Here is a 14,033-nt window from a genome sequence, read left to right as displayed (position 1 = left end):
GGGATGCATATAAAAGTGTCGTTCAGCGACCTTCGATATAGCTCAACCCTTCCAAAAGAGTGGTAGTCCTAACTTAGTGTCCTTATAACTTCCGCATACTTTAACAACGAACAAGTCCTTTTCTTCAATTCAATGTTCGCAATTTTTGGTCGCCGATTCATAGCACAGTCCAACAAGAAAACAATCAAGCGAATACACGGTCGATGTTTGCACGTTCAAATTAGGATTTAGGGTTAATAGATTTGAAGCACGTGCAAATGGCAGTGAGGCGTTGTAGCCTATGCGAAACCTATACCATCAAAGCAAACAGTATATAATGTACTGAAGTGTATATAACACACTACACCATAAATACGAATACGAATATATACACACACTAAACGTGTTTGAGACAAGGCAGTTCTTGGGCAAGCCCCAGTAAAAAAGTATTTAAGGCACTGAAGTGTATAAAACACATGGCACCATATTAATACGAATATTAAGATATACACATATACATATATGTACATATACGGAGATATACATATACACATGGATACAAACACACAAACAACGTATATGCATATACACATATACACAACATACATACAAATCACACACACACACAAGTGCTCGAGTACACACCGCTTCCAGGCGGTCTTTGGGAATGCCTCGCAGTCTACCGTAGAACCGCAGTGTCTCACGGCCAGTCATCAGCGGAATGAGAGCATCAAACTGCGGGCAGTAGCCAATCAGCTGCCGTACATCCTCCATGTCGTGTTTCACACTGTACCCTCCAATGATGGCATCTCCGGCTGTGATGGGATGGGCTCCTGCAGGGAGAGTTGAAGGAGATATGTATATTAGGTATACAATATGCTGGTGCTTTTAACTATGCTCGCGGATCTATTTGCTTCTGGTCATAGTGTATTATTACTGTGCTGTACATCTATACGGGATGCCTCCTGCACCACACGGGAAAGAATATATAGATATATATAAATCGGATATATGTATATATATATATATATAAACAAATATATATATATGTACATATAGATATAGATACAGGTATACATACAAACACACACACACACATATATATATATATACATATATAAAATATGTATTGTAATGTGTATGTGGTCCACCTGTAGCAGTGAGTCATACAAGATGACTCAGGCGAATGAGGGGTTAGTTTTAGTGTGGAATACCAGTGCTGTGTGTCTAGTGATATTGGTTTTGCAGATATGATGAGGCTGTAAATGTCTACTAATAGAACAAGAGCACAGGCTGTAAAGTAGCGAGAAGTGTTAAGTAGTGTAAAATACATAGATGACGGGTGACGGACTACAGAGAAGGCCGGGTACTCGGAGGGATGCTGTGTCAGTAACAAGAGGGGATTGACGATAGGCAATATCTAGAAAGACTATATAGGACAAGGTTAAGGGATAATCAGTCCTCACAATTCTGTAAGCTAATACACTAATTTGATCATATAAAGTACAACAGTGTTTCACTCTAAACCGGTCGTGAACTAAGTAAGTTACTCACAATATATATATAGATATATATATATATATTTGTTCGGCATGCATGTCAATACTATGCCATTTCTATCTACTGTGCGCACCCATCCATTAGATTTTGGTCATGGTGTATAAATACTGTGTTATACGCCAGCACTGATAAACACACAAACATACCAGTCATCATATTGAATGTGGTGGTCTTTCCTGCACCATTAACACCTAACAGCCCAAAGCACTCGGCACGGCCCATGCCTACCGTCACTCCGTCTACCGCTAGTTTGGGTGGCTGTTTCTTTCCCTTCCGCTTGTATAGCTTGGTGAGGCCCTGAGCGCGATAATCAGTATTCAAAAACAAATCCGAAATAAAATCAGAAGCGAAACCTCGGCAATCCCCTCTGCAGAATATTAGTATGTATAGCTAGACTAGCAGCGGGTGTTGAATACACCAGATTATTTTAGTCATCAAACAACGGAATCTCAGAAAAGGTATACGAGAAAATTAACAATTGAGACCTAGTCCTTCGCAAAGAATAATTACGCAATAAGTTATTCCGTACACAGAAAGAACGTACACGCATATAGAACAGACGTACAAGTATACAGAAAGCATGTACAAGTATAGAGCACAGCGTCCAGTGAACATAAAACCAGTTTGAACGCAGTCTGACATGTCTCACTGGGACAAACCTCTGCTGCACCACCACATCGCCGTCATTGTGAATATTGAACAGGAGTCAGGCATTCGAAACAAACAGTGAGGAACCAGTCTGATACGCTTCTCTGGGCCAATCACCCACCCATCCGCAACACCACCACATCGCCGTCATTGTGAATATTGAACAGGAGTCAGGCATTCGAAACAAACAGTGAGGAACCAGTCTGATACGCTTCTCAGGGCCAATCACCCACCCATCCGCAACACCACCACATCGCCATCATTGTAAATAAACAGTCAGAACCCAATCATTGCACATAAATAGATAGAAACCAGTCTGATACGCTTCTCTGGGCCAATCATTCACCCATTTGCAGCACCACCACATCGTCATCATTGTAAATAAACAGTCAGAACCCAATCATTGCACATAAACAGATAGAAACCAGTCTGATACGCGTCTCTGGGCCAATCACCCACCCACCTGCAGCACCACCACATCGTCATCAATGGCACTACCCTCCACCCGTTTCTGCTCAGCCATAACATCCTCGTCATCCTCGTAGTTACCCGTCAGCTGTGCTTGTGCGTCTCGGTGCGACTGCTTGACCTTAGGCTCTCGCTGTGGTAGCCAGAATCTGTGGGATGTTTGTGGGGTGTTTAGTATTGATAACTGTTCGTTTGTGTTGCTTGTGGGGTGTTTGTTATTGATAACTGTTCGTTTGTGTTGCTTGTGGGGTGTTTATTATTGATAACTGTTCGTTTGTGTTGCTTGTGGGGTGTTTATTATTGATAACTGTTCGTTTGTGTTGCTTGTGGGGTGTTTATTATTGATAACTGTTCGTTTGTGTTGCTTGTGGGGTGTTTATTATTGATAACTGTTCGTTTGTGTTGCTTGTGGCGTGTGCACTGTTTATTGTGTGGGTGAGTTGGGTGCGTGGTGGGTATGAGAGTGAGAAAGAGGGGCGAGGGTTGGGCATTGGATAGAGGGGAGGTGTGTATATCGTATATGTTTGATACTTTGCGGGAAAGAATACAAGGTCGACATGATTAATATGTTGAAGAGAAGGATACAACCTCAATACGTTTGATAAGTTAAGGAGAATATATAGATTCAATACGTTTGACAAGTTAAGGAGAATATACAGATTCAATACGATTGATGAGGTAAGGAGAATATAGAATTCATCAATTCGTTTGATGGGTTAAGGGGAATATGCAGACTCGATATGATTGATATTGTGCGAGAGGGTATAGATACTCGGTTTGCGTGGGAGTATACATATTTGAACGCTTGAGATATTACCAAGTCTCCTTATCTGCGTAATACGGTATATATGAAATGGGTGAGAGCATGGAAGGGCTGGCATGGTTGAAGGGAAGTACAGCCTACTATGTTTGATATGTTGAGGAGACGTATGCAGACTCCATAGGTATATATATATATATATATATAGACATAGACATATATACATATACAACATACCTGTATTCAATAGCCAACAGCAGCCCAAAGTAGACAAAGCCGGACAGCACAAGCGCCGTCAGGGGCAGACCTATACCCGGGGGACTCATCGCGAAGTAGTTTGGTTCCGAGTGGTATCGCACATCCGGATAATAGACCCCATACGACCCCAGCAGATCTACAAACTGCTGCGACGTACACACTTCTTCCGGTGAGACACCCTCGAGTCCTGGTAGTGTTGTGGGCGCCGCTGACAGGAGGGTCTGTGCAAAAAAAAGAAAAAAGTAGTGAGTATTGGTGTGTTTGTGATGTGCGAATAAGGTATAGGAAATGCTATATAATCTGCTCAGAGATTATAATATATACATACTTATATATATACATACACACACATATATACACACACACACATACACACACATATATATACATATATATACACACACACACACACATATATATATATATACATACATATATATATATATATTAAACACACACACACATACACACACTATATATATATATATATATAAATATAAACATATATGTATACGTATATATATACCATATAGTAGGGAGCATACAAAGGTGTCAAGAATATCACTGCTCAACACACACATAAGATGGACATAAATGTAATGCATGTGTAATAAATGCAAACTCAATACTACATTCTAGCTATATATCTCACCCCTAATGTCCGAATACGGGGATGTTCAAAATCACTCACTCATCCAGCATCTATACACACACCCAAACACCACCACTCCCCGGTACTCACCACGCACACGTCCATCAACTGCCAATTCTTGTACAGGTCCATGAGCCCAATGCCCAGACAGAAGTTGGGGAAGATCAGTGACACATAGTAGATCATTGTGCCGATAAAGAAATAGTCTGTGTCATCGGTCGACGACGCCGTTAAGCCTGCGTATGCGTGCATGGCGATGGAGAAATGGTGATGATGTGATTGTGAGAGGGGTACTATGGAGCTTACATACATGATATATACATATATGGTACATATGATATGCTACTCATTGATATAGATGAAAGATATATACATTACATGATGCATACATACATGATGTATACATACATGATGCATACATACACGCTACATACATACACGATAGTTAAAGATACATACATATATGATACATACATACATGATACATACATACATGATATATGCATACACGATACATACATACACGATACATGCATACACGATACAAACATACATGATGCATGTACATATATACTCATTCCTTAGTGCTAGCACAGGTAGTTCATGCGCCTGTGCCTGTGCACACCCTGGACATGAAACTGCAACTGTGTAGGACAGGTATTGACAACATATCCGTGTACAATATATTAGTTGGATACGTGTATCATAGTAACAGCTGCATTTGTGTATGTTATTAACCAAGTGCATTTATATAACCTATGGGATTGATTAGTCAACAACTTACCGAGATTGCGCAACACGTCGCAGGCGATCATTGTGGCCAGACCAGTGATGTAGTTGAGGATGATGCCGCAACTGCCAAAAGTGCACAGAGTAAGAAGTCCGCTCATAAAAGGCAGAGTGTCATAATAAATATATTTATAATTATAGAATTATAGAATTATATATATATAAATCTCAAGCGAAGCACAGTGTCTTGAATATATGCTAAACAAGTATGCATAGGCTAATACCAAGACGATATCAAGATAGTTCTGATTTCTTTGCTCTACGACGATATGACTGAGGAGTACCGGTTCCATTGTGAGCGTACACATGTTAATAAACGTACCCTTTGAGATACTATCAAATCCCCCTGTGCTCTAACTACACTAACCTGCCCATGCACATAAAACCAACATACAGTATGACAAAATATGGACTACCCGATTCCGTCACCGCACCAAAAACAACACACGTTCCTTCCATTGTCTAAGCTTATCATGCACATGCCTGCTCCCCTATTGCAATGCGATAATATCCGCAGAATACTGACACACTCACCTCACAGCGGTGGCGGCCGAGTCAAAAGCCATGGACACCATGTACATCAACGGAATGAAACCCCACGCATACAGTTGGATCAGCAAGAAGATGGCCAGTAGATTGTACCCCTATCAGTGCACGTATGCATTGGTATAATTACACATTTCAGTACAAGTATACAATAATATATATATATATATATATACATACTACAATATATACTATAACATATACACAAATACATACATACATATATACATACATTCATATATATATATATATACATACATTCATATATATATATATATATACATATATAATTATACCAATCAAATCAGGCCACAGTTGAGATTCGTAGGCGTACACAACCTATCGGTACATGTATACATACACCAAAAGAACCGTGAACAAGTACAAGTCTAGTGAACCGTCATTAATAGTATATCCTTGTACATATACGCATCCTATTCAAAGGGATGTGTTGGCACACGCCTCTGTCAGATAGTGTGCTAGAGACCTGTATCTGTTATAACATTGCACAGAGTGACTGCGTCTCACGGCAGTGGTACAGACGAATATGAAGCATACGCGTATATGTAAAATATATGCTATTCCAATCAGGAAAATGGCTCATAGGTTAGACAATGAAACGTAGTTTCTAGTATAAATAGACCGACTGACTGATGTGAGCCGTGTTTGTCTGGTCGATTTTGATAAGACTACTACATAAGTCGGGGTCCGTGTACATCATACCAAGCTTTAAACATGAACAAACGAACATCATGCACTTATCTGAGTATGTGCTCATAGCGTGATGTAGACCTTAAGCTGACAGACGAGCTTGTACACTCAAAGCTCTAAATATGAAAAAACAAAACAAAACTTCATGCGCTATCAGAGTACGTTCACATACCGATATGCGTACAACGTATATAAATATGAAAAAACAAACATCGTGTGCTTATCTGTGTGTGTACACATACCGTTGTGTAAGCCTCGATCTGAAAGGCGGCGAACAAAGCCAGGATTAGCAAATTGGGGATCAAGGTCAGAGTGAAATCCCAGGCAAAGCTGAATGTAAAGTGGATGGGAAATGGCAAAATAAGGCAACACAATCAGGAAAACAACGGCATTCAGGTGTAGAAAGCGACATGTGTGAAATGAGCTAGATCAAGAAGTAGACTTGGTCAGAGTGCCGATTCTAACTTAATCACTGAAAGGATGTGTGTGTATGAACAGAACTTACTTACAGGATGTATTGAAGTTATGCGTGTAAATATATATATAGATTTACATATATGACAAAACACATACATACATATGTACATTTACATACATATATACATACATACACACACACATATATATATAAATAAATACACATATATATATAAATAAATACACATATATATCTATAAACATACATACATACATATATGCATATATATAGATGCACACACTCGCACTATATATATATATATATAGTGTGTGCGCATGCATGTACGACAAGACAGTGCACACTTACGCCGTGCTCCAGTATTGCAATGGTGTGACGCCGCTGATGAATTGGATATTCTTCGAATTGCTGACTCGCTCGTTGACCACAAAGATCATAATACAACAAGTGGAGCACACGATACCGAAGAGTGTGAAGAAGGCTATGTTGAACGCTGAATTGTCTATGGCCACAGAATCGTACGCCTCTGCAAGTGTTCGGAAAGTACCAGAGGAAGAGGTCAACAAAAGGGCAAAGCATTTTAAGATTTAGGGCATAGGCGCTTTAACTAAAAGCGTTTGTTGATATAGTACGCTTTGCCTCAGTCACACTATGCGCGACCGAGAAGCAGGCGGAAAAGTGGCGTAGAGTATTGGGTTTAGGGTATCATATAGCTATGTTACCGGTGTTGCACAAAGCGAGATCCACGCAGATTCAAGGAAGATGTATTGGATAGCTGCTGCCGGGGCTGTGTGTACTATTTCAGCATGCATGTACGTGTATGTTTACGCTTGCACCTGTCGGTATATGTATGTTAAGTAAAGCAAGTCGCTACGTGACTTTCAGGAGAGGCAGAGGCAAAGATAGGTATTGACGGTTTTAGGGTTCTAGGGTTTTAGGAAGATCCATGTTCTTGTTGTCGCCATTGGATTCCACGAGGTTAAACGAACACAGCCATACTAGTCAATGGAAAAGCACTGGCGAGATGTGTTCGCAATGTGCGCAATATACGTTGAAGGGTCATCTGCAGCTATCACCACAATGATATTAAACTACCTGTCTACGAGTATACTAATTCTTGCTGCAAATATACCTACCTTTTTGCGCATCTCGAGGCAGCGGATCTATAGCGAACTGCATGTTGAACTCTTGAGTGGGGTCTGGCAGTCCGCTGCGCACCAGAGACTCTACCAGTTGGCCCACATACACACCTGTACAGACACGGATATTGGAAGTTCGGTACAATTGCCGTTTTGACAAAGAAATGTTTTGGTCACGAGTGCGATAGGTACACTCGCGGGTGTACTTGTTCCTACGAGGTTGCCCTATGCAGGCGCACACATGCGTGTAGGCATACAGCTCCACCTTACACTTGCGCTTAAGCGCCACTTCACAGCCGCACGAGAAGGCCTGCACTTGCACATGCTTAAAATATAATCTATATCGCCTATGAGTGAGCATTCATAAGCTATTGGTGTCAACATATATGGACAGATATACCTATAACACAACTGTCGTCTATCCACCACAACTGTAGTGGATCTACTTACCCAAACTGTGGGTGCTTTCTCCACTGATCCACGTACTGACATTGGCGTTCAACACATCGCTGACTGTCTCATTCACCATACTATATGCGTGAGATAGTAAACAAGAGCCGATTCGTGTTCGGGTGTGATAGTGAATATGATATGTATATATATAGATATACATATAATATATATATCTATATATGTATATGTATACACACACACACACATATATATATATTTATATTATAATATAATATATAAATCTATATATAAATAAATATATATTGCAATATGGGTGTGGTCCACAGATAGTAGTGAGCTTGAAGGCTCGTGTGCAGAACTGAATTGTGTCTGATGCATGCTTGATGGTTCGGGTGTATGAGGGGTGATTGTGAGTAACTAATTTAGTTCACGAACGGTTTAGAGTGAAACAACGTTTGTACTTTATAGGATCAAAGTAGTGTAATAGCTTACAAGGTTGTGAGGACTGATCATCCCACAACCTTGACATATATACCTATAGCTAGACATTGCCTGCCGTCAGACCCTCTGGTCACCGACGCAACATCTCCTTTCTCGCCATGTATTCCATCATACTATTACACTACACTACTAAATGTGTTATGCTCTTCTTCTATTGGTCTACGCTTATCAAATCAGCTGTAGGCATAAACCAATATCATAAGGCGCGCAACATTTCTCCATGCCTCCATCACTCTAAAAAAATCACCCCTAATACACCCGAACCATCAAGCATGCATCAGACACTATTCAGTTCTGCACACGAGCCTTCAAGCTCACTACTATCTGTGGACCACACCCATATTACAATATATATATATATATATACATATATACAAGTTACTAATTGGTTGTGGAAGTCAAGTCAATAACACAAAACTGTATATATGCTTACGTTATACCATGAAGCAACTGCATCGTCACCTCCGTATTTAAGCGGATACTACCACACCTCAGACGCATGTGACCACACACACATAAACAGAACATTCAGCACGAGTAATAAAACATCACCAATAAGGGTCGAGAATACAATACTTGACAACTATATAACCCTAAAAACTCCAAATCTCAACAATCCTTAATTTGTACATATTTATGTATATGAGTATCTGTCTATATCTATCTAATAATTGTAATAAATTTGTATATATGTATATATATATTTGCATATGTATATATGTATCAATTTTCGTATATATATATATAATATGTATAGTATATATATAATATCTCAGTCGTACCTAAAGGCTCCCAGATTTGTCTCCAGAAACTCCTGGCCCACAGTGCGTTGCATGTTGAGTAGGTAGTTCAGCATATCTGTGCTGGGATTTATGTCTAATCCAAACTCCACCAATGGTATGACCGTCTTCCATGACTCAACCGTTCCCACATCCGGCACTGATTGATCTACGTACTGCGTTTACGTAATGGATAATAATTTCAGTCACAATATAATGTAAATGCGCCCAATTCTACACGTTTGAATACTAAAGCGTATACGAATTGACAACATACTATAGTCACTGATTGCATACGTATACCCAGTGAATATTTTTGATTGCTAAGACGTGTACGTAATGGATGACATACATAAGTCAATGCACGGTATACGTGTGTCCAACAATACATGTCTAAATACTAAAACGTATATGTAATGTACGGTACATTCCGGCTACTATACTGTGTATGTGCCAACTGAACTACTTTTGATATCTACTATGTTTTAGGGTTATGGGGTTTTCAAACCCTACATCTCTAGACACACGCCCCAGTTGAAACACTGTATGTGCCAAATGGGGCAGTTTAGTTACGCTGTAATAGACAACACAGTCCAGTCAGCTTGAAATATGTACCACATAGCACATTCTGGGTTACAAGTCACATCCATGCACAGGCACATACACGGTTACTAGCACCGCTCCACAGGAGAAGCTACATGCACACGTTGTATATATACCGTCTACAGGAGAAGCTACATGCACACGTTGTATATATACCGTCCACAGGAGAAGCTACACGCACACGTATATATACCTTCCACAGGAGAAGCTACATACACACGTTGTATATATACCCTCCACAGGAGAAGCTACACGCACACGTATATATACCCTCCACAGGAGAAGCTACATACACACGTGTATATATACCTGGGGTACAGCGGGATCGAAGTACATGTCAGAGGTGAGTACTCTCATCGGAGTCCAATCTCTGTCAGACGGGTTAGGTGCGAACTTACCCAAACACAACGCCAACAGGCAGAAGGCTACAGGCACCATCAACTGGGCCAGTCCAACCTGTACAAGGAGGTGTATAGTGTATACATAGGGCTTATATGATATATGACCATTTCTGAGGATAGGTAGAGATATAGGTAGGTCTAAGAAAAAGGACAAAGCATGTAGCCGAAACACTGAACTATACTTAGTGCGTACAAGAGTACGTGTTCGTCTAGCCTGACAGACCAAACCTACGCCCTTGTATTCACAAAATGTTATACATCGCCACATATCCATCACTGCACCAGCCTAACCCACGCACTCGTTTCACAAAATGGTATACATTGCCACATAGTAGTGCCCAGATGCTTACACATCGGTTTATTTAACATCTACTCATTTGTGTGAAGATTCCGCTGTGATACAAGTCTATGCTCGTGGGAAGGAAAGACATTGTCTCACATGTGCGATACAAGCGAGAGTATCATAACACACCAAATAAATCCACCGATATATATATATATCCATATATATACATCTACACACACACATATATATATATATGTATATATATAGAGAGATATATATATATATATATATATACATTATATACATAAAAATATAAATATATATGTATATATATATAAATATATATGTATATATATATAAATATAAAAATATATATACATACATATAAATATATATATCTGCATATCATATACTGTGCGCACGTCTCTAATTAAACACCCACCTTCCAATCTCTACTGGCGTTAATATATCGCTTGACGAGGAGTGCTTTAATTCGCTGCCATGCCAGTGCATAGCCTGGTGACATCAGATATCTATTTTCGAAATCATCGCCTCCTGCTTGCCATGAGATGTGATATACGCGTATATGCACGTTAGCTGCGACACATACGTAAGTTTGTTCATGCATTCACGCGATCCTGCATGATATGCCATAACATAGTATGGCGTGAGTGAAGTTCTTCGGATGTATTATGTGTACTATGAGAGCTTTATATACATGTACTCACACATATGACATACTGTTTACATCATATACACAAATACATACATATACATGATACATGATACATACGCACACATACATAGTACATACGATTGCGGTCTGTGAATGGGATGCTGCGAGAGTGTGTTTCATTGGAAGTTTGGTGCATGCTTGCACACTACTGGACCTTTGAGCCTAAATCGGCCAAACGTTCAAAACCCTAAAACATTACAACCGCACTTGTCCGTGGAATAGACAAGCGGAGCGAAAGCGCGCAATCACACTTACGCATTACGTTACCACTTTCACCCAACCCGATGCAGGATTTTAGAATTTTAGGTGGTTAGTGTTTAGCTAATTTGAACGAGAGATGTAGCAATCTACGTCTGCGGGTGTGTATAATCTGTATCTACGTCTGCGGGTGTGTATAATCTGTATCTACGTCTGCGGGTGTGTATAATCTGTATCTACGTCTGCGGGTGTGTATAATCTGTATCTACGTTTGTACACGTACAGTTCTCTGTGTGTGTGCGTGTGCGTATGATATATATATATACATATACATATACATACAACAAATATGCGTGTTTGACTACGGACGAGATGCCTGTATGAGTGCCAACCCATATACCAACCAGTGGCAGCCAGTCAGGACTTGGAACTTACCATCGACACTACTCACATCGACACCAACTTCGGACATCAAAGTGCTCGATGCGCCATCTCTGCAGGCAGTAAAATAGAAAGGATGGATGAGAAGGAAAAGATTTATCAGTTCACACACACACACACAGACACACATATATATACCTACATACATATACATATAATATAAACATATATGATACGAAACGCTCTTCATAGGAATATGTAGTAAATATACGTTTTTAAAGTGTACCTGAGTGCGCTTGAGCAATCATAAGCGATGGTATGCATGTCTGATGGGCAGCCTATCTGCACAATCAGAGTGTAATAGTTGAAAGTGATCTAATAAGAAACAACATTTACTCATCTTACACACACACACACACATATATATATCCAAACATACACACACTCACATCTACCATTGAAACTGCATGCATGTATACATATTTGTGCTGGTAACTGTATCGATACTTGCTGAGTATGGCATTGCTATTCATGTCCCTGCAACCACGATTGCACATATGCATGCACGCGTGTACTGGTAGCTGTGTATCTGTCTACATACTTGTTATACAAGTCATTGCTATCCGAGTCTTTGTCGTCGGCCTCGCCTTCATCATCGTGCTCCATCTCGCCGACTTTCAGAAAGACTTCTTCGAGTGTAGTGCAAGACACCTGTAAACAGTAAACGATACGTCACACAATCAAGCATTCGTCACTAGGTAGCCGGCAAGATGAACGAAGAGTTGTCCTTTTCGTAGCTCTATAGACAGTTTCGTGTTTAGCGTTTACATATTTGGTGGAAGGAAAGCGAAGTCGCCAACCCAATTCCTTTTCGTATCTCTAGAGATACGTTGTGTAAGAGACGAACATTCACGATATCGATAGTTTCGTAGCTTTGTAGCGCATACAGAAAAGGATGTTGTCGTAGTGTACATCCAAACAAGTACGACAGATCGTGCTATGTATACATGTGTGTATATTTTTATTTGTAATATACAAAGTAACATATACATACACACTCAAGGATCATTCATGCGTGTGTCACTGGCTGCATACCCCGTACGACTGTATGTCAAGCTCCTGCAGTCTCTGCTCCAACTCTTGGAACATTGGTACAAACTTGTCCATCTCCGTCTGAGGCAATTGGTAGCTAAGCTCTGCACCAATATTATTCAATAACACAACGTTCACATGCTTCTCCAGCACTTCAGTTATGGCCTTCTCCTGACAGTTCGGTCCTTTGGCCAGGACCATTTGATACCCAATACCATACTGTGCCTGCAAGATAAAAATAAAAGAAAGTGCAAGGAGTGATATATAGATAGTCAGCGTAAGCAGTTGAATGACTTGACATCTAGTGCCGTGGTATATCGAACTGTATCGGTGAGATATACACAGAAAACGTAGGCCATGCATGGATAGTTTCATAAATTCCATCCGCCGCGACGCATGACCCGTGTAGGGCCCCGGTACGATACTGCTATGTACAGCTACTTGTGCATCACTAGATTGCTATTGCCACACGCGCACATATACAATATATACTATACAATATAATATATGTATATATATATATATGTGTGTGAATAGAATGGCCAATTGCCAGCCCCAGGTATTGTTGCCCTTATGTCGAGTGTCCAGACACGCAATACCGCCGTATTTGGCATAAGATTGCCTCATCGTATAATTGCTGTAGAATAAGCCTTTTAAGGTTCCCGTCACCTGGTCTACATATTTGCTTATATATGC

At 40.2% G+C, this 14,033-nt stretch overlaps 1 protein-coding gene across 2 annotated transcripts in view; it reads right to left on the bottom strand.

Moving 5' to 3' along the window:
* Nucleotides 1–220: 220 nt before the first annotated feature.
* Nucleotides 221–14,033, bottom strand: part of SARC_02118 — a gene marked incomplete at its 3' end in the record, with an annotated part of 26,040 nt that continues 12,227 nt past the window's right edge. Inside the window, exons 16-33 of one of the 2 annotated variants that reach the window (XM_014304135.1) lie at nt 13,341–13,562; nt 12,847–12,956; nt 12,300–12,358; nt 11,373–11,485; nt 10,553–10,699; nt 9,644–9,816; nt 8,397–8,476; nt 7,944–8,057; nt 7,156–7,333; nt 6,614–6,701; nt 5,649–5,758; nt 5,110–5,180; nt 4,416–4,561; nt 3,653–3,894; nt 2,651–2,804; nt 1,686–1,836; nt 625–812; nt 221–289 (exon numbers count right to left, since the gene is read on the bottom strand). In XM_014304135.1, the coding sequence (XP_014159610.1) occupies nt 221–289; nt 625–812; nt 1,686–1,836; nt 2,651–2,804; nt 3,653–3,894; nt 4,416–4,561; nt 5,110–5,180; nt 5,649–5,758; nt 6,614–6,701; nt 7,156–7,333; nt 7,944–8,057; nt 8,397–8,476; nt 9,644–9,816; nt 10,553–10,699; nt 11,373–11,485; nt 12,300–12,358; nt 12,847–12,956; nt 13,341–13,562 (2,415 nt within the window). Of the gene's footprint in view, nt 290–624; nt 813–1,685; nt 1,837–1,901; nt 1,935–2,650; nt 2,805–3,652; nt 3,895–4,415; nt 4,562–5,109; nt 5,181–5,648; nt 5,759–6,613; nt 6,702–7,155; nt 7,334–7,943; nt 8,058–8,396; nt 8,477–9,643; nt 9,817–10,552; nt 10,700–11,372; nt 11,486–12,299; nt 12,359–12,846; nt 12,957–13,340; nt 13,563–14,033 lie in introns of those variants that run through there. The other variant, XM_014304134.1, reaches the window with a different exon arrangement.

This window comes from Sphaeroforma arctica (assembly GCF_001186125.1).
Source record: "Sphaeroforma arctica JP610 unplaced genomic scaffold supercont1.92, whole genome shotgun sequence".
Lineage (NCBI taxonomy): Eukaryota > Ichthyosporea > Ichthyophonida > Sphaeroforma > Sphaeroforma arctica.
The sequence above is the reverse complement of the archived record's forward strand: the minus strand, read 5'-3'. Positions and strand labels throughout refer to the sequence as shown.